Here is a 21,890-nt window from a genome sequence, read left to right as displayed (position 1 = left end):
TGATGGGGCCAAAAGTGATGACAGATTTCACAGTCACTGGGAAAAAATGACCAGTTTTCTTTTCAATATATTGCTACTTGTTTTAGGAAGAAAACTGGACAGTGTTTTATTATCAGGTCTTTCGAAAGGTGAGCTATTACTTTTAAACCTAGGATCAATATAGAAACTTATTTGTACAAGATTGCTTCAAAGGCTTCCGACAGAATTGTGCTACTTAGCTGATCACTTGTTGCCTTAGGCAGTCAAAAGTAGATGAAGTTATAATGTCATTACTTACTATTTTTAAACCTAGTGTGAACTAATAAGGCTTTCTGAGATTGATATGCAAGCCTGTGTCCTTTAAAAGTAGCATATAAGTTCTAACAGCTCCAAGAAGACCAGCTGAACAAGGCATCTGAAGAAAGGAAGTTCTTGCATCCATATTCATTTCTTCTCTTCTTCAAGTATTAATGCAGGTGTTTCAAGAATTTTGCACTTTAATAAAGAAGTGTTATTAACACCACTCATTAAATATATTTTTAGAGCTATCATACCACCCCAAAATAACTTAAAATGTTTTGTTAATTAGCTGTATCTTGAATGAGGCCATATTTAAATTAAATGGTGAATCAAGGTGAAAGGAGGCTCGCTTGGATCATGATAAACACCTTTTAAATAAATATGCAATTCAGGTAGACAGAAAAGAGAAGACTTTGTGAAAACAAGCTCTAATAATTTAAGATGACCTGTAAAGATAATATGAATTTGATGTAGGAGAGAAAAATAAAACAAGGAAAAGCCAAGGTGGAAGCTAAAAATGTGATTGATTCATAAAATGAACTCTTTAAAGTCCCATATATCTTGGGAAAAGATTTGGATTTAAATGTAGAGTTAATTATCTTTGATTATTTTGGATAATATCATGGTCTAGATTGATGCAGTCAGATAACTATTGCTCATTTGAACAAAAAATGATATGTCTTTGGGTAACCAAAGCAATTACATGATAGTCACTAAGCAATCAATACAATATGCCATCTTGACTCAAATAACCCATTTCAAATTACTCTTATGACTTTATCATTTACCCCTTTTATGCAGTGATTTTACTGGTGGGAAATTTCCAGTGAGTTCCACTTGGTTACCATTTATCACATTGTTGAACCATAGTTTTATGTGAAACAATTGGAACTTAGAGGTACTGGCAGAAAACGGCTGTATTTTTCATCAGTCATTGTCAAACATGCTTTATTGGTGATTCCTTCTCTGCCCCTTGCTGACTTCTCAGGTGAATTCCATTGCCTCTTGGATACTTTGAACTGTCAATCAACCCAATCAGTCAACAAGTATACAATACACACACCAAACACTCACTTTGATAACAGCGATACTAACTTTCAGGCATAGATGGATTCAGGTCTGTTTTCCTTCCTGCCAGCTCAGGCCTGCACCCTCAATCGAGGAAACTGTCCGAGGAATAATGTAGAATCCGCTCTTTCATACTTCCCTGCCGCCCACCCTCCTCCCATTCCACCAGGTTCAGGGGCCAGGAATGGATGGGGAGGAATAGGGAAAGAACTGGCAAATCTTTTACTGAAATGATATGTATTTGAGCTGACTTTGCGTCCTCTGGGTAGCAGGTAGGGCCTGTCTCTTGAGCAGACAACCAGCACCCTCACACAGGGCCTCACCCTTGGAGTTTAATACTCTGAAGTGGCTATCTTGAAATTGTGCATAACATAATCTTTGACTCTGTTTTTGAAGGGATATCTTCTGGAACAACTAGCATGTACCAGGCTTGGCATGTGTGCTTCTGCCTCCCACTTTGTGAGATCGGTTCTGGACCTTGCTTTCCCAGACTCTCCACCCAACCCCCACCCCCATGGCAACCAATGTCCCTGGCTTCCCTCCGCCCCAGGAGAGGCAGGTACATAGATCTGGGGATGGAGGGGGCGTTGGACCGGGTGCACATCCTACACCCTGTAACTGCCCTGGGCTGGCAGTGCCATGGTGTGTTTGGAGGGTGACTGGACTGGGGCAAGCCTGTAAGCACCCCATCCAGGTAAGGAGTGTGCCCCAGGTGGAAGGTTGCGGTCTCCAGCTGGTTTGCTGTGGGCTGGGGCTGTGACCAGTGCCTCAGAGATTGGTTTCCCCACCCCTGGCCAGGGCACAGCAGTGTGGGACCAGTGTTTAACAGGTGGGAGAACTCGACAGCCTGTGAGGCCGGTTCTCCTGTGCATCCATGGCTCCAAGAAGCACTGAAGGGCCCTCCTGCATGTCATCACTCACCTTTCAAGTATTCCTATGCTCCCAAGAACATGACATTAAATACTGCAAATTGCAAACAGTACCATTGTAGTAGACAGAGAGGAGGCAAAAGAAAGGAACCATTTTAATTCTTAGTATCTTTAATGACACTTTACCCCTACCTTGGACTTCCCTGGTGGCTCAGACAGTAAAGGATCTGCCTGCAATGCAGGAGACTGGAGTTTGATACCGGGGTCAGGAAGATTCCCTGGAGAAGGGAATGGCTACCCACTCCAGTGTCCTTCCTTGGAGAATTCCATGGACAGAAAAGCCTGACGGACTACAGTGCGTGGGGTCACAAAGAGCTGGACACGACTGAGTGAACAACACTTTCACTTTACTTTACCCCTCCCTTTGGAAGAAGCTCCATGCTTTCATTTCACACTGAGCTCCACCAATTATATACCTGGCCTGATAACAGGTGTTCAAATGTTGACATTTTCAAGTGATGCAGACAAAGGTTCTTTTGGCGGTCTACACATTGGGGTGCATTGAAGTTAACCCTGAGATCACTGACTGACCTCCTGTGGCCCCATACCTCCTTTCCGGTCCATGCCAGTGGAACCTTCTGCTTCTCAATGCTTGGCCTTCATCACCTGCTATGTCACTCTCTTTGACAGGGTACCATCCAGATGTACCAAACCCAGGTACTTAGCACAGCACCCACTCCCCCCAGAGGATGTTCAATGGTCCTTGACTTGACAAAGGGTGCCAGAGGTGCTCTTGGGGCTCAGAGCGCTGCCCCTCCTTCAGGATCCTCCAGGCAAGCAGCCGCCACCTGGATTTCTGTTCACAAGCCATTCCCTCAACTCCAAGCCATGACTCAGGGTTCCAAGACCTTTGTAAACACACTGGGATCTCCTCTGATAGCAGCCCTGGAGTAGACCAGCACAGCCCACAGCTCAGCAGACAGCCAGCTGCTCAGGATGGCCTGCGGATGCCCCAGGTCTCTCTGCTGGCACAGGAGCCCCTGCCAGTTGTCTTGGGGGAGGAAGGGAAATGCTACAGCAATCTCTGCTACACTGATCCACAATCTGCCCTTCAGTTTCCAGTCTTCTCCTTATATACTCTGATTGTGGGTGCTGCTCATGGAACCTGTTCAGGCCTTTTCAGTGTGTCCTACAGGGCAGTATCGAGCACCTCCTCTTGAGAAGTGTGGCATGTAACTGCACTATAGTATGAAGTTAAACGCTGGGTGGGGGCTACTACTAAAGCAGTGGTTCGCCACAGAGAAATTATGTAGGGTCTAGAGACATTTTTGACTGTCACAACTTGGTGTGGGTACCACTGGCATCTAAGGGGTAGAGGCCAGGATGCTGCTACAATGCAGATCATCTCCATACAAAATAGAATTATTGGCCCCAAATGTCAGAAGTGCCCATGGTAAGAAAGCCTGCCTTTGGCTAATAACTTAGTCTCCTGGTACCTCCTTTTCCTCCCATGCAAAATGAGCTAACTGTAGCATTCTCGTAGATTTTTGTGTGGATTAGTAAGTTTGAGTACAGAGCTTTTAAAAGTGCCTGGGAAATGGTATGTGCTCAAAAATGGTAGATGTCTCCTGTTTTAGGGCTTTCATTGAAATTTCAAGTAAAAATTTCATTAGGTATACTCCTATACAAGTTATTTCATCACAGTTTATGCATTCATTTTTGGAAATATTCGTTATTGTTAGTTTTGACAAGCATAAGAGTATACTTTGTTCCCATTTGCTTGTCACTTGACCATCAGAAACAGCTTCTGGTCTCAATCATCTTAACAGAATGAAATAAGGACTTCCTTTGTGTCCCCTCTGGCTGTCTAGAGAGCAAAGAATTGCACAGGCCAGAGCAAAGGTGAGCAGCTGATTCTCTGCCCATTGGTTCCAGGCCTCCCCGTCCAAAAGTCCTGATGAGTCAAAAGGAGAGTGTTAGGCCGTAGTTACTCAAATAATTCCTTTTTGTTCTTTGCTTTTACAGCCGGTCTCAAGAATTTCCAGTATCCTTTTAAAATCAGGATTCTCTCTCCGGGAGCAACATGATACAAATTACAGTTCAGTTCAGTTCAGTCGCTCAGTCGTGTCGGACTCTTTGCGACCTCATGAATCACAGCACGACAGGCCTCCCAGTCCATCACCAACTCCCGGAGTTCACTCAAACTCATGTCCATCAGGTTGGTGATGCCATCCAGCCATCTCATTCTCTGTCGTCCCCGTCTCCTCCCACACCCAATCCCTCCCAGCATCAGAGTCTTTTCCAGTGAGTCAACTCGTCGCATGAGATGGCCAAAGTATTGCAGTTTCAGCTTTAGCATCAGTCCTTCCAATGAACACCCAGGATTGATCTCCTTTAGAATGAACTGGTTGGATCTCCTTGCAGTCCAAGGGACTCTCAAGAGTCTTCTCCAGCACCACAGTTCAAAAGCATCAATTCTTCGGCGATCAGCTTTCTTCACATTCCAACTCTCACATCCACACATGATCACGGGAAAAACCGTAGTCTTGACTAGACGGACCTTGGTTGGCAAAGTAATGTCTCTGCTTTTGAATATGCTATCTAGGTTGGTCATAACTTTCCTTCCAAGGAGTAAGCGTCTTTTAATTTCCTGGCTGCAATCAGCATCCGCAGTGATTTTGGAGCCCCAAAAAATAAAGTCTGATACTGTTTCCACTGTTTCCCCATCTATTTCCCATGAAGTTGACTTAGTACAAAGCAACACAGCGTAGCAGAGCGCCCCCAGAGAAAGCGCGGGAGAACTTGGACCACTAACTAGTTCCTTGGACAGCTCACTTCCCCCTTCCAGGCCTCAGTTTCTCCATTCATTAAAGGAACAGAATTGTACTAGATCACGTCCCTCCAAATCCCGAGCCTCATCCCTCACCAATTCAAGAAAAGCTCTCATTTATTTCCTTTAATATCAAAAAAAAGAAACCTCCGGGCACGAACTCCGAACACCCCTCCGCACCTAGACGTTAGGCACGTCTAGGCCAGCCAGGAGGCCGGCTCAGAGTAGGAGGGCCGCCCCGAGCATGCGCGCGCCGCCCCGCGCCGCCCCGCCCCGGCCCGCGTCGCCGCCGGTTCCGCTGGAGGCCGCGCGCAACTGGCTCGAATCCGGTGAGTGCATCCGTCCCGGCCTGGCGTCCGCCTCTAGGCTGCCTGGGGTGGTGCTCGTTCTCCCGACGCCCAGGCGCGAGTGTGGGTGGAGCAGGATCGGGGTGGGGGGAGCCACAGGCCTCGGGCTGGGAGCGTCGGTGCGCCCCGGCGCGCGCGGGAGAGCGCTGGTGGTCGCTGGGCCGGGGCGCGCGCGGGCGCTCTGCGATCCCCGGCGCGCGGACAGGGCGCACGCGGGTTTGGCGCCGCTCAGATCCGGGGTTAGGGTCTGGAGTGGCCTAGGCACTGAGACAAGCCGCGTGCTCGGCCGGTGGTCTTGAGACTGGACGAGCACACGAAAGTTCGCAGGTTTCGCAGCGAGTGTGATGCCCGCTTTCGCCCTCGTGGCCGGCGGTCTGGGAGCGCGGCCACCACGTGGGCTGTGCTCCCAGGCGGGCCTAAGACCCCGGGCTTTACCGCAGGGAAACCTGACGTTCGGGCAGAGACAGCTGCCTTTTTCTCCCCGACCCTGACTTTAAAATGACAGCTTACCCTCCCAGTCATTCTTTCGTTCCTGAATATTTCTAGAACAGCTCCCCGACTGCTGTTGGGTCATCCATCAGGGTAATGAGATCAGGTTGGTGGTTCACAGTGTTTTCAGGAAGTGTTAACTTGGCTTTCGCTATCTCCAGTGGGTGCCTGCGTGCCGTGGTCAGTCATGTCCGACTCTTGGCGACCCCATGGGCTATATCCGCCAGGCTCCTCTGCCCATGGATTCTCCAGGCAGGAATACTGGAGTGGGTAGCCATTCCCCTCTCCAGGGGATCTTCCCAACCCAGGGATGGAATCTGGATCTCCTGCATTAGCACGCAGATTCTTTACCATTGCACCATCTGGGAAGCCTCCTGACTACTCAAAACTTAGCTGAAAGTTCGGCGCCAAGCCTTTGATTTCACTGGACTCATCTTTATAAGTGGAAAAACCTGATTTATCAAGCTTCTTCCGCCATCGCTTGGATAGTTTTGGTCCTCAGTCCCCATCCATTGTAACAAGTCATGATTACTAAAATATATTAATGAGGTTCAATCCATTATTTCTAAGATAGAACTGAAAAGATAAGTGCCAATCACTGCTTTAGGTCAATAGGAGAACCGCTTTTCCCTGTCTGTATTGGTAAACATCCCCCCAGAGGAATCTTTTAGGAGGAGCCTGGTGGGCTGCAGTCCATGGGGTCGCTAAGTCCATGGGGTCACGACTGAGCGACTTCACTTTCACTTTTCACTTTCACACATTGGAGAAGGAAATGGCAACCCACTCCAGTGTTCTTGCCTGGAGAATCCCAGGGATGGGGGAGCCTGGTGGGCTTCTGTCTATGGGGTCACACAGAGTGGGACACGACTGAAGTGACTTAGCAGCAGCAGCATCAGGCAACCTTGTTACAGGTGATGATGTATCATTTCTGTCAGCTTATTTGAATGTAAAATCTTGCCTGGAAAATCCCATGGATGGAGGAGCCTGGTGGGCTGCAGTCCATGGGGTTGCTAAGGGTCAGACATGACTGAGCGACTTCACTTTCACTTTTCACTTTCACACATTGGAGAGGGAAATGGCAACCCACTCCAGTGTTCTTGCCTGGAGAATCCCAGGGACAGAGGAACCTGGTGGGCTTCCATCTATGGGGTCACAGAGTCGGACACGACTGAAGTGACTTAGCAGCAGCAGTAGCAGCAACTGAGCTTGAGTTTGCCTAGATCTTCCTCTATGTTCAGTTCAGTCGCTCAGTCGTGTCCGACTCTTTGCGACCCCATGAATCAGCACACCAGACCTCCAAGGCCATCACCAACTCCCGGAGTTCACTCAGACTCAAGTCCATTGAGTCGGTGATGCCATCCAGGCATCTCATTCTCTGTCATCCCCTTCTCCTCCTGCCTCCAATCCCTCCCAGCATCAGACTCTTTTCCAGTGAGTCAGCTCTTCGCATGAGGTGGCCAAAGTATTGGAGTTTCAGCTTCAACATCAATCCTTCTAATGAACACCCAGAACTGATCACCTTTAGAATGGACTGGTTGGATCTCCTTGCAGTCCAAGGGACTCTCAAGAGTCTTCTCCAGCACCACAGTTCAAAAGCATCAGTTCTTTAGCGATCCTCTATGTTAGTGGATCTAAAATTCCTGCAGATAACGTTTTTTTAAAACTTTTGTTTGTTTTAACTGAGTTACTGCAGGTTTCTGGGCCTTGGCTCCCAGAAATGCTAACTCAGTAGGCTTGATAGGGTGCCCAGAAATTTGCATTCTAACAAGCTTTCCTGGTGATTTGACTACAGTCTGTAAAACACAGCTCTGGAGATTAAAAGACACACCTCCCTCTCCTGGTTGGTGGTTGGTTGTGTTTGCTGGCTGTAGAATGGGTATCAATATTGATTTTCTTAGGGAGTTTTTAATCCTTCAAATTGTTTAGTGTCTGTGTTTCATCTGTAGGCAGTTAGTAAAATAGGAACCTTGAATCTTTTTTTTTGATTTCATATTTTTACACTTTAATGCTATGCTGCTGCTAAGTCGCTTCAGTTGTGTCCAACCCTTTGCGTCCCCATGGAGTGTAGCCCACCAGGCTCCTCTGTCCACAGGATTCTCCAGGCAAGAATACTGGAGTAGGTTGCCATTACCCCCTCCAAGGGATCTTCACAACCCAGGGATTGAACCTACATCTCTTGCAGATTTCTTGCGTTGGCAGGTGGGTTCTTTACCACTAGCGCCACCTGGGAAGCCTCTTTAATGCTATAGTCAACTCAAATTGGAAACAGATGCTTTTTAAATGCTGGCTTTTTTTTTTTTTCCTCTTGTAGCTTTATAAAAATATTTACTCTTAACTTCTGTTTGGGTGGTCTGTGAGGTTTAGAGGCAGGCTTGTGTCGGCTGTATTTTTCCAAAATATTTTCTTGTTTAGTTCCTATATTTCTTTCAAGACACACAACTTTTTTTTTTTTTAACTTTTTGTTTCTGAAATTGTGATAGAGCTTACTATTTTTATGTGTTTAATGTGGTGGAGTATGTCATCTGTTCTCCTCTCGACCTCCCACAAGCTGTTAAAAAGAATGGTTGTCTTACAATATGGGTAATGTGAGAATCAGAGAAATAGTAAGTTTGCCTAGTAACCTCTCAGCTAGGTTCCAATTAACTGAGCCTCAAATCATTTCAGTATGAACACAGAGAAACAATAAATGATGTAAGGTTTGGCAGTAAAAGTGGTGAAATTCATATTCTAACAAAAGCATTTGTTATGCACTGTTGGGATTTATTTTGTTACTGATTGTAGATGGGAAAAATGCTTCAAGTGATCTTATTTTTTGGCTGAAGTATTCTGCACACTTTGTTTCACCACACTTTCTAGTGAATGTGCTCATACTGTGTTCGCATATTGTGCTTAAACAAAACAAACTTTTTGTTTACATCTTCCTGCTGCTTGCATTCCTTAAATAAATTTTAAAGTGACCAGTTGTGAGGGATAAGAAATGTGTGGCTGAATATGCAATTGATTTTTCATTATTGAGTACCTTTAATGACGCAGACCTTCTGAGGCAGCCTAACCGTTTTTAACAGTTAAATGTGAGCAGTATGTCAGGGGTCCCTGAACCATCCCCTGGGCCAGTGGTTTGCTAGGACTCACAGCTAATTTATTACAGCAGATGGAGACCAAACGCTTCACTGCTGCAGCAGCTAGTTGTGACAGCACATGTGAAATGTGCCAACCAGCGAAGCTCATTGGACGTTCAGTGTCCAGGGCTTTTACTAGGGGCTCATGTCTGGCATATAACCACATATAATCACATTGTTTGTCCAAGGAGCGTAGTCACAATGAGTCCCTCTTTTCAGTTAGTGGTGTTAGGAACACTTCTGAAATCTACGTTCCCAGCCCAGACATCTGCACATGCTGACTTTCAAGGGATAGTGCATACGTGCATGCTCAGTCATTTCCAACTCTTTGGAACCCCATGGACTGCAGCCCGCCAGGCTCCTCTGTCCATGGAATTTTCCAAGCAAGAATACTGTAGTGGGTTGCCATTTCCTCCTCCAGGAATGTTCCCAACCCAGGGATTGAACCTGGGTCTCCCACACTGCAGGCGGATTCTTTACCACTGAGCCACCAGGGAAGTTCTCAGGGGGTAACTGTTTTTTGCACAAGCAGTGCTCTTCACTGAGTCTGTTTTCATTTGTCCTTGTATTTCTACCTCAATTCTGGGCTCCAAGTAGTAGCAGTACTTTGTATTATCAAAGCTTTGGTTATTCAATTGAGAAAGCAAACTGGTCTGTTTAACTTAAAAGGAATAGGAAACATTTTTAGCAAATGTATCTTATCAATGATATATCTGAAGTTCCCCCCCTTCCAGGAAAAAAGCTTAACCCCTTACTCTTCCATGCAAGCTTTTAGTATCAATTTGTATTGCAAACACTTGGTCCTGTGTTTCCTATCAAAACCACTTGATCTTTTGAAGGAACTGTTTGTGGGCACAAAATTTAGAAGCTAAAATGAGGCCACTAGTGAGTTTTACATAGTAGTGCCTCCTTATCCATGGCTGATAATGTTTTAAGGTCCCCAAAAGATGCCTGAAACCATGGATGGCAATGAAGTCTGTATGAACTGTGCATTTCCCCTCTGCACAGATAGCTATAATAAACTTTAATTTATGAAGTAGGCACGGAGAAGGCAATGGCAAGCCACTCCAGTACTCTTGCCTAGAAAATCCCATGGATGGAGAAGCCTGGTTGGCTGTAGTCCGTGGGGTCTCTAAGGGTCGGACACGACTGAGCAACTTCACTTTCACTTTTCACTTTCACACATTGGAGAAGGAAATGCAACCCACTCCAGTGTTCTTGCCTAGAGAATCCCAGGGATGGGGAAGCCTGGTGGGCTTCCGTCTATGGGGTCGCACAGAGTCGGACACGACTGAAGTGACTTAGCAGTAGCAGTAGCAGGCACGGTAAGAGAATATCCGAATTGCCAGCATCATTACTCGTGCACTTTGGGGCCATTATCAAGTAAAATGAGGGTCATGTGAGCACAAGCTTGATACTGAAACAGCCGATCTGATCAGCAGGACGGCACCTAAGTGCCTAATGGGCTCATACACTAGACAAAGGGATTAATTCTAAGTTTATTTTCTAGATTTATTCTGAATTTATCAATTATAAATTTTTAGATTATTGCAGTGTGTAACATGTTGTTCGGGTACGTACTTCCCAGACCAGACCATTATTTCTTTTCAGCCCACAGTGTAGCTGAAGTATGGCTTAGTTATCATGACAGAAGAGCAGAAAATTCTTGATAGCCCAACAACATAGGAAAGCATAACATTTATAAATAAATTACCAGTCTTTGGGAAACACTGGTTTGTTTGTTTGTTTTACAAGCACAATGCTTCTTAATCTTTTTTGGGGATGGGGGCTTCTTTAAGAATCTGGTAAAAGCAGTGGACCCTCTCCCCTAGAAATAAATGTACTTTAAAATAGAATTTTGCTGTCTCAGGGAACTCCTCTAATTGAAGTATTATTCTTGAAATCCAGATGAAGGGCCCCTGCATGTAAATGTGATAACAGTTGTAGCTTGGTCTCGCAGTTCTGAGAGACCTTCGGCAAGACTAGGAAGGTCGATCCTCCTGCCACTCAAGTGTGGTCTGTGAGCCAGCAGCAGCATCCATTACCTGTGGGCTCGCTGAAGATGCAGAATCTCCGTCCTACCTGAGACCGGTGCTTCCAGGGAATGTGTGCGCATCTGCAACCTAGAGGGTGGAGGGCTGCGTTAGACGTTAATGATGTTGCCGTTTTCACTTCAGTTCAGTTGCTCAGTCCTGTCCGACCCTCTGCGACCCCATGAATCACAGCTCGCCAGGCCTCCCTGTCCATCACCAACTCCCGGAGTTCACTCAAACTCACGTCCATCGAGTTGGTGATGCCATCCAGCCATCTCATTCTCTGTCGTCCCCGTCTCCTCCCGCCCCCAATCCTTCCCAGCATCCGTCTTTTCCAGTGAGTCAACTCGTCGCATGAGGTGGCCAAAGTATTGCAGTTTCAGCTTTAGCATCAGTCCTTCCAATGAACACCCAGGATTGATCTCCTCTAGAATAGACTGGTTCGGAGAAGGCAATGGCAAGCCACTCCAGTACTCTTGCCTAGAAAATCCCATGGATGGAGGAGCCTGATGGGCTGCAGTCCATGGAGTCGCTACAAGTCAGACATGACTGAGTGACTTCACTTTCACTTTTACACATTGGAGAAGGAAATGGCAACCCACTCCAGTGTTCTTGCCTGGAGAATCCCAGGGACGGGGGGCCTGGTGGACTGCCGTCTGTGGGGTCACACAGAGTCGGACACGACTGAAGTGAATTAGCAGCAGCAGCAGAATAGACTGGTTAGACCTCCTTGCAGTCCAAGGGACTCTCAAGAGTCTTCTCCAGCACCACAGTTCAGAAGCATCAATTCTTCAGCGATCAGCTTTCTTCACAGTCCAACTCTCACATCCATACATGACCACGGGAAAAACCATAGCCTTGAGTAGACGGACCTTGGTTGGCAAAGTAATGTCTCTGCTTTTTAATATGCTATCTAGGTTGGTCATAACTTTCCTTCCAAGGAGTAAGCGTCTTTTAATTTCATGGCTGCAGTCCGCATCCGCAGTGATTTTGGAGCCCAAAAAAATAAAGTTTGACACTGTTTCCACTGTTTCCCCATCTATTTCCCATGAAGTGATGGGGCCAGATGCCATGATCTTTGTTTTCTGAATGTTGAGCTTCAAGTCAACCTTTTCATTCTCCTCTTTCACTTTCATCAAGAGGCTTTTGAGTTCCTCTTCACTTTCTGCCATAAGGGTGGTGTCATCTGCATATCTGAGGTTATTGATATTTCTCCCGGCAGTCTTGATTCCAGCTTGTGCTTCTTCCAGCCCAGCGTTCCTCATGATGTACTCTGCATATAGGTTAAATAAGCAGGGTGACAATATACAAACTTGAGGTACTCCTTTTCCTATTTGGAACCAGTCTGTTGTTCCATGTCCAGTTCTAACTGTAGCTTCCTTACCTGCATACAGGTTTCTCAAGAGGCAGGTCAGGTGGTCTGGTATTCCCATCTCTTTCAGAATTTTCCACAGTTTGTTGCTGTTTTATTGTGCCTTATTTTAGTTAAAAAGTATTAGCTTTTTAAAAGCCTTGGGATATGACTGTCTTTACCCTTCACTTTCAGTGTCTAATTTTTTGTTTTATTTTTTAATGGGATGTTTCTGATACAGTGGCAGTTTTCAGGAATAAGCTGAGGTTTGAAGTGAGGCAGTCCGGGTGCTTGAGGAAGACTTGGGAGCGGGCAGTGTCTTGCTCTGGCCACCAGGTGGCACCACTGGCCCAGGTGGCTCCCAGGACAGCAGCCGGGGTGGGGCGGTGGCAAGGAGCACCTGGCTGTGGGCGGCTCTTGATTGAGTCAAGTGTTTATTACTTAGCTGCATCTAATTCGATTTGGGACCTGGTGCTGATTAAAGCCAAATTTTAAGATTTTGACTTTGCTGTGTCAATGGCCACAGGCTAAAACCGTGACCAGAAACTGCTGAGATAGTTGAATCATTTAACTTGGGATAATTATACCTCTAATAAGTAATGAATTCCATGACTTAGTGCTTCTGTACAAGGAAACGGGCTTCGCTTTCTATGACTGTGTGCTCTGCGCGGTATCTCAGGCAAATCATACCCTGGAAGATATGGTGTTGGCTTCAGGTTGTATGTTAATCCTGGAGGAAATGGCCTTGACTTAGAGTGCACACGAAGGGTCTCGTAGTCTTGCCGGTCACGTGTACGTGACCCTCTGACACTGGCCCCGGGAAACCTAAACGCACGGGTCTTGTTCTTCTGGCAGGTTTGCATTTCCTCACTGCCTCGTCTTGAAGACAGCGATGCCAAAGAAAGCAAGGCCTGCAGGGGATGGGAAGGAAGAAGGGCCTGTTCCAAAACAGGTGAAGGTGGAGGCAGCCTGTGGACCTTCTTCCCCTTCTTCCCCTTTGAACTTTGACAGCCCCAGTGGGTTCTTTGAAAGCTTCATCTCGCCCATCAAGACAGAGACGTTTTTCAAGGAATTCTGGGAGCAGAAACCCCTCCTCATCCAGAGAGACGACCCTGCGTTGGCCACGTACTACCAGTCCCTGTTCAGGCTCTCTGATCTGAAGGGTCTGTGCAGCTGGGGTATATACTACGGGAGAGACGTGAATGTCTGCCGCTGTGTCCATGGGAAGAAGAAGGTTTTAAATAAAGATGGCAGAGTGCACTTTCTTCAGCTGAGAAAAGATTTTGATCAGAAAAGGGCCACAATTCAGTTTCACCAACCTCAGAGATTTAAGGTAACAGGCTCTCCCAGGGGCAGAGTCCGCGTGTGTATTAAAGTACTAACATTTGGCCATGGATCAGCTCAGGGATAAATCCATTTTGGTGATGATTAGTCTCCTGCCAGTTTCAGAAGGGCCAACACCTGTTTGGTCTTCGAATGCATTCCCACTTCAGTGATTTTTTTTTTTAATGTTCCCTTTTGATTGAACTGTTAGAATCTGCAACAGCTCACATGGTTTGGTGTCATTGAACTGCAAAAAAATAAATTATATTGCAGGTTTATAAAGTTTGTTAAGTGACATTACACCTCCAGGAGTATTTCCGTGGGCTGGTTTTTGTTTTGATCCATGGCAGACATTTCTCTCTGGATTGTTTCTTCACCGTAACGTAAGGCATGATAGCATCAAGGTGATCATTTTATTCTTGAAGTTGCCTCCCTCTGCTACCCACATCTCCTTAGCAGAGGCTTCTGAGAAGTGACCAGACCATGTACTAGATGCACATTTATGGAAGAGACTTCACCCTTCTTGATAGCCCCACCGGGCTGGCTCTGAGAGTAGGTCCTGGCGTTGCCCCCTCTCCTCCTGCCTTCAGTCTTTCCCAGCATCAGGGTCTTTTCTAATGAGTCGGCTCTTCACATCAGGTGGCCCAAAGTATTGGAGCTTCAGCATCAGTCCTTCCAATGAACATTCAGGGTTGATTTCCTTTAGGATTGACTGGGTTGATCTCCTTGCAGTCCAAGGGACTCTCAACAGTCTTCTCCAGCACCATAATTTGAAAGCATCTCTTAGATGTTTGAGATTTTTATAGGACAGGTGTCCAACAATTGAAGGCTCTTTCTGAGTTTTAGAAAAAAAGTCTTAATCGCCATCCAGAAATCCCCCTCTGTGGCCCTTGGCTGAGTCAGAACACCAGCTTCGGGGAGGAGGAGAGCAGTGTGTCAGGTTCCACAGGATGGCTTCCGGCTGCGTGGTGGCTCCTGGGACTCTGTCATCAGACTTCTAGTAATGCTTGTCATTATAATCTTGAGTTGCCTTCTGAGATCCATTAGGCCTCCCTCATCTGTGAATGCCTTTCCCTGGTCTGTAGGATTTTGTATTATTTGTATTCTGGATAAAGTACAAGTACTCTTAGACTTTTCAGTACAGGTCCTCATTCCAGATTGTCCACCTTGGGCAATCATGAGCAGCTGAAACGTCCCTGGGATGCCACCCTTTTGGGCATCCTACCTGAAAGGAATTTATAAATCACTTGCATACCAAGTCATGATTTGCGTTCAGAAAATCTGTACGTGTGGTACTTCCCTCTGAGCTAGTCCTTGACTCTTTGCTTGGCTAGAAGTAGCACTTAAAAAAAAAAAAGTAGTTTTTAGACTCTGAAGAACTATGAATAGAAAAGATCAGTGATGCTGATTACATGTAATTTGCTCACAGACCAGCAGAAAATTGTTGTTTGGCATGCATGTGGCGTCCTCCGTGGCTGTCATTTCTGCTTAAGCGCTGCACACTTCTCTTCCCCAGTTTCAAGTGGCCAGGACTGTTTCCTTTGCCCTGTTGACTCAGCTCTTTAAGTCATGTTTATTAAAGCAGGAAGGATGAGTTTTCCCAGTTTCAGCTCAGCCCCCTAGGCTGGGATAGGAGGCATCCTGATTATTTGTGGGTTTGTTTTTGTTCTTTTAATTACTTATTTTTGGCTCTGCTGGTTCTCTGTGCCTATGCAGGCTTTTCTCTCGTTGCAGTGAGTGGCGGCTTCTCTGTTGCAGTGCAGGGTTTCTCATTGTGGTGGCTTCTCTTGTAGAACATGGGTTCGAGGGCACACAGGCTTCAATAGTTGTGGTTCCAGGCCCCAGAGCATAGGCTCAGTAGTGTGGTGCACAAGCTTAGCTGCTCTGCAGCACATGGAACCTTCCTGGATCAGGGATGGAACCCACGTCTCCTGCATTGGCAGGCAGATTCTTCACCACTGAGCCACCAGGGAAGCCCCGTTTGTGGGATGTGTTTTTTTTTCCCTCTGACCTTCCACCACCAGAGCTTGAGAAACCTATAAGCTGCTGGAGTTTACTCTCAACACAGGAAGCTGGGTTCTGAGTATTATATTGTGAGCAGATTTAGTGTTGTGTGTATTTACTAGTGGGCCTACTGATATCAGGATAGAGAAGTCGAGAGGCAGTTCCTGATTGCCTGGGTTGAAGGACTCGGAGTCTGCACTTTCTTGTTCACATCACAGAATGGGCACAGTTTATTAGTCTAGTTTGCCTGGAAATGAGCGAGGAGGTAACCAGAGAGTGGTAGGCTGTTCCCCACCTGCTTTGGGTAATCTGTGTATCAGGAGTCCAGATGAGTTAACCAAATATTTACACGTGTTCACTTTTGAATCTTCCAACACACATTTGAAATAACTGAGGCCATCACTGTGGTCTCCACTTTACATGAAAGAAATGAGTTCACATTTGTGACTTACATAGCTATGAAGGAAGGACTTCTAACGTCAGAATTAAAACATTTTCTGAACCATGTATCTAAAGATCCTCCCTGAAATGTAGTTGGGCTTTTGGCATGTTTGTTTTCACCTTTCTTTAGGTGTTAATGTGGGCTTCTGGTCTTCACCATTGCAGCTGATTCTGCAGGAAGGTCAGTGCAGAGGAGAGGGCCTCCCCGCCCGCCTCCGCCCTCTTCGCTTTTCCATTGTTCTGGGGTCCTCCTTGGCAGCTCCAGACAAGGCTGGGGGACACGAGCCAAAGGAGACAGGTTTCAGGAGCCTTGTTTGTGCCTAAGCAGGGCTGTGAAGCTGTGACACTTGTACACTGTTGTGCAATTGAAATAGAATTTGAGACGGTTTCACGCTCTTTCCCACAGTCTTAGAGTGGGAGTCCTCCTTTCACGGATGAAGAAGTTGAAGTCATCTAGCTTGTAACTACAACCTGAACTCAGACGGTTTGACTCCAGATCTCTTTCTAGTGGGCCACACTTGGCAGATTGAGAATCTAAAAGTGAAATGAAAAACTTGTACAAATGATAGGGTTTTCTGTAACCTTTAAGAAGAAGGAGACATGTGCTTCTTAATTATAGACCCAGAAACTTCAGTTGGCAGCCATAAGGTCACCCATATGGTCCTCAGGCCATCAGCGGCAGATACGGAGAGAGACAAGACAGTTACTGTACAAATGTAATTACGCTGCTGGCCGCTCCCAGGTGTTCATTAGATTGCTTGGGAGATCTGCGAACTCTTTGGAGCTGTTCAGGTGCCATTGAATTATTCTTCTTGTGTTAAATAGAAACCTTGAGCTCTATATGTAGAGTAGCTCAATGGCTTATATGGAAATGTCTCCCAGAGCTTGTTTAATGCTGACCCAATTCTTTCCCACTTGGTATTTTTAATTCTGTAGTTTTTTTTTTTTTTTTCATTCCGGTGGGTAAGATTGGCTTCTAAGCCATCTTACATCTTAAGTAAAAGGATTTAATCAACAAATCTTTTCAGTATCTTCTGTGTGCCTGGCACGTATGGATGCTTGAAAGTTGGGCTTCTGCGGTGTTCTTTGCAGGTGATTTTTCTTTACGGTAGAGCCGTGGTTATGGGGCTGCATGAATGTGAATCCTGGATCCATCACTGACAGGCCTCCTTACTCGTCGGTGTGGATGGGCACCCACAGGTTGATGGAACCCGCCCTGAGAGGGTTGCTGGGAGGGCTGTGTAACTAAAGTCGGTGAAGCCTGGCGCACAGAAAGTGCCGATACCCACGTGGCCCAGTTCTACCTCTCTTCCCCTCACCTGCCGGGGGACAATCAGGTTTCCTTCTCTCGCAGGCGTGCCTGGCTCCTCTCTAGGTCCCTCAGCCTGACGTAGGTCCTGAAGAGCCAGTGAGTGAGTGAGAGGGGCGTGTTCCTCGACCCCCCTCCCCCGCAAGGACCCTCCTCCCGGTTTGTTATTTCTGCTCCCTTTCCTCTAAGGACCCTTTCGTCAGGCAGTTCCCAGACGCTCACCCTTCATCTTGCCTGAACTTCAGACTTAGCCAGCCGGCACACGGGGGTCTTAGCAGCTCATACGTAACGTCTCTAATGTACAGCTTTGCTTTTTTCCCCCGAAAACTCATTCTTTAGCAGATCTTTCCCACTTTAGTGGTGCTGGGAGCTAACTAACTGCCTCAGCCAGAACCCCCAGAGTATTTCTCTCTCATCCTCCCCACTCGCAGGCCCCTGCCATCTCGGGGCTGCCTGCCGAGCACATCCTGGCTTTTAGTCTTCTCCCTCCCCTACTGTGATCACCCCCGCCTGCTCTGTTGCATTTGTCGCTTCCCCACCTCTGTCTCTTGCTTTCCCACAGTCCAGCCTCCTCCACACCGTAGCCAGACTGACCTCTCGTAAGTGTGAATGGGGTTGTGTCATTGTCTGGCTTGAAATCCTTCATGGCTCCCTGTCACCTCCTCCTGTCCATGCTCGGGACAGAAGGTCCCTGAGGGTAGAGGTGCCGGTCCGGTCACCGCTGAATTCCCAGCATCTGGGCTTCCAGGTGGCACTAGCGGTAAAGAATCCACCTGCCGGTGCAGGAGACGTAAGAGAGAAGGGTTTGATCCCTGGGTGAGGAAGATCCTCTGGAGGAGGACACGGCAACCCACTCCAGTATTCTTGCCTGGAAAATCCCATGGACAGTGGAGCCTGGAGGGCTCGTCCATAGGGTTGCAAAGAGTCGGACATGACTGAAGTGACTTAGCACAGAGCATAATAGCTGTGCAATAAAGACTTGCTGAGTGAACAAGAACAGATTCCTTACTTCTGATGTATTTTTCTCTCCTTCTCCCTCCACTGTTGTTTCTTAAGGATGAGCTCTGGAGGATCCAGGAGAAGCTGGAGTGCTACTTTGGCTCCTTGGTTGGCTCCAATGTGTACATCACCCCGGCGGGAGCCCAGGGCCTGCCGCCCCACTACGATGATGTTGAGGTGAGAGGGGGGATCTGCCCGGCCACGGGAGGAGGGAGTGGCCGTCAGCCCAGGAAGGTGGGGTTGTCGGGGTTGAGCTGTCGGTTAGGTCCGGGCCCACTCTTCCTGTGTGGGCTCTGGAGAGCTTGACCTCCCTCACCCAGATGTTGGACCAAAATTAACCCCACTGAACTGGTTTCCTGCTCCTTTGGAAAGGGGAGAGATTGTTTATTTACTAATATAAAGAGCTGCACATTCCTCCGAAACATGTATTGATTTTCTACAGAGAAGTGTGATTGGATTTTTTGTCTTTAATTTCACAGTTTAATAAGGTGAAGTCACAAGTATTCCATACATCTGCTTTTATTTTGTCCTTTTTCTGTAGCTGCCAAAAATATATGCTTTTTTCCATTTGTGAAAATCTTGGGGCAGCTTAAATGAAGGTCATGGTTTCGCTTAACCACTGGCGCCAAATGTGGATTTCACTCTCCTGTGGCTGCCAAAAAAAGAACTCTTGGGCTTAGGTATGCTGTAGTTTTATTTTTGTACTGATACATTCTGTGAACACAGATAGTAGGAAATAAAAACCTCTTTTTTCCTCTGAGAGCAATTTGATATCAATACGTTTTCCAAAAGTTTTTTTTTTTTCCTTTAATATTTCTAACAGGACTTTAAAATATCTTTGGTTGAATGAAGAATAAAAACTTGACATTTTCCTATGTGCCAGGGATTATCGTCAGGGTTTTGGACACTCAGTAATATGTGAAGCTTGGCTTTTCCCTCAGAGATTATGGGCTTCCCGCTGTCTGATGGAAGATTTAGAGGAATGAATAGTGGGATAGATAGTGGGATATAAAGAACTCAGCGAGGCTTTTAGGGAAGTGAAAAGAATGACTAGCCTTCCAGTGTCAGAGTTCATGGTCACCTGTTTTTAAAAAGTGAATGCCAGTGGTGGCAGCTTTTAAGTGTGGAGCGAGATGTATCTGTGACCCTTTATTTTTTTATATCAAAGTTGTGATTCGTTTAAGCCCTGGGAGGGCCAGCACCCACCCCAGAAGCCTTGTGAGCAGTGTGGAGGCTCTCTTAACACTCTTGGGGTCCTGTGCTTCCTGCAGGTGTTCATCCTGCAGCTGGAGGGAGAGAAACACTGGCGCCTGTACCAGCCGACGGTGCCTCTGGCGCGGGAGTACAGCCTGGAGGCCGAGGACAGGATTGGGAGGCCCACACACGAGTTCATACTCAAGGTACGAGCCTGCCAATGCGCGCGCCAAGTTTGGTTTGAGGTTTGCGCTTGTGTAACAGTCCCCCGAGAATGTGTCCAGGAGTTTGGGGGCAGGTGGCTCCCATTCCAGGTGGCCCCTTGGGGGGGCCTTGGAAGGAGACCTGGTAGTTTGAACTTGCAGATGTGAGCTGAGGAAACGTCTCCATATGCTGAGCCCAAAAGGAATGAATTATAAATACGGTCAACACTGACTTTTCTGGAGTAAAAGTGGAAGGCATGGCCTTGGGTAGCTTCACCAGATCTAAGGCAGTGGTCACCGCTGGGTGGGAGGTTGCTTGAAGAGGGCACGGTCAGCGACCCTTCAGTTTTTCTTACTGGTCAAACTCAGACGCCCCCTTTACCTTCTGACTGCAGTAGACCCTCTGCACCCCCTTCCTCCTGCATGTAGTTGTCAGAAGAATCATCATGAAGGCTCTTGAGGGGACCTTCCCCAGAAAACCAGGCGGCCCGAGCATGCGCTGGTTCGCTGGCATCTTGCTGCTGAGAAAGTGTGTCCTTGAGCAGTTAGCTGGGTGGGATCACAGCCAGTCCCCAGCAGATCAGGTTGTTGAGAACAAAGTCTAGGATAAGAATAGCTGTGTAACTCAGTTTTACACCTTTTCCTATAAAACTTAATTTCAACAAAATTTAATTTCCTTCAGTGGTAATAAGATAATAGTTAATTTAAATCATTCCAAAGCTTTTAACCAAACTGATGGACTTGCATATGGTTGTTTTTGTATTTCTTACATCTTGAAATTATACTTGGTATCTAATTTTTTTTTCTTTATAAATTACTTATCTTTGGCTACACTGGGTCTTCATTACTTTGTGCTGGCTTTGTCTAGTTCCAGCGAGTAGGGGCCACTCTCTTGTTGCAGTGCGTGGGCTTCTTTTTGCGGTGGCTTCTCTTGTTGTGGAGCTTGGGCTCCAGGTGCGCAGGCTCCAGTAGCTGCAGCACATGAGCTCAGCCATTGTGACGCATGGGCTTGGTTGCCTTGCAGAATGTGGGACTGATTCCAGCTTGAGCTTCACCCAGCCTGGCATTTTGCATGACGTACTCGGCATATGTGTTAAATAAGCAGTGGCGGTGGTGGTGGTTTAGTTGCTAAGTCGTGTCCAACTCTTGCGACCCCATGGACTATAGCACAGCAGGCTCCTCTGTCCATGGGGTTTTCCAGGCAAGAATACTGGAGTGGATTGCCATTTCCTTTTCCAGGGGAACTTCCCAACCCAGGAATCGAACCCAGGTCTCCTGCATTGCAGGCAGATTCTTTACCTAATGAGCTACGAGGGAAGCCCCAAAATAAGCAGTGACAATATATATAGCCTTGGCACATAAACCGTGTCCCCTGCATTGGCAGGCAAATTCTTAACCATTTTGCCACCAGGGAAGCCCCTCTGATTCTTACGCAGTGCCTTGTGGCTTCTTGATATTAAAATCTCTGCCTGCATGCCATAACTGGGAAAAACTCCCTGTTTATGATGTTGTTGTTTAGTTGGTCAGTCTTGTCTGATTCTTTGCAACTCCATGAACTGCAGCATACCAGGCTTCCCTGTCCTTCACTCTCTCTCTTTTTTATTTATTTATTATTTATTACTATTTTTTTATTGGAGGCTAATTATTTTACAATATTATATTGGTTGGTTTTGCCATACATTGACATGAATCCACTCCGGGTGAGTTTGCTCACACTCATGTCCATTGAGTCGATGCTGCCATCCAACCATCTCATCCTCTCATGCCCTGTCGTCCCCTTCTCCTCTGTCTTCTGTCTTTCCCAGCATTAGGGTCTTTTCCAATGAGTCAGCTGTTCACATGAGGTGGCCAAAGTATTAGAGCTTCAGCATCAGTCCTTCCAATGAATGTTCAGGGTTGATTTCCTTTAAGATTGACTGGTTGGATCTCCTTGCAGTCCAAGGGACTCGCAAGAGTCTTCTCTAGCACCACAGTTCAAAAGCATCATTTCTTCAGTGCTCAGCCTTCTTTATGATCCAACTGTCATATCCGT

General features: G+C 46.7%; 1 protein-coding gene across 2 annotated transcripts in view; it reads left to right on the top strand.

Annotated features, from left to right (window-relative positions):
- The first annotated feature begins 5,319 nt into the window (after window positions 1–5,319).
- The window catches only part of RIOX2 (ribosomal oxygenase 2), a 31,444-nt gene continuing 14,873 nt past the window's right edge, over window positions 5,320–21,890 (top strand). For both annotated transcript variants that reach the window (XM_055402730.2, XM_055401903.2), the window contains exons 1-4: window positions 5,320–5,375; window positions 13,241–13,718; window positions 18,519–18,638; window positions 19,733–19,861. In XM_055402730.2, the coding sequence (XP_055258705.2) occupies window positions 13,278–13,718; window positions 18,519–18,638; window positions 19,733–19,861 (690 nt within the window). In that variant the 5' untranslated portion in view covers window positions 5,320–5,375; window positions 13,241–13,277. The remainder of the gene's footprint in view (window positions 5,376–13,240; window positions 13,719–18,518; window positions 18,639–19,732; window positions 19,862–21,890) is intronic.

Source organism: Moschus berezovskii, chromosome 1 (genome assembly GCF_049115385.1).
Source record: "Moschus berezovskii isolate FMDL1 chromosome 1, NW_MosBer_1.0, whole genome shotgun sequence".
NCBI classification, from domain to species: Eukaryota; Metazoa; Chordata; class Mammalia; order Artiodactyla; family Moschidae; genus Moschus; species Moschus berezovskii.
This window is presented reverse-complemented; position numbering and strand designations above follow the sequence as displayed.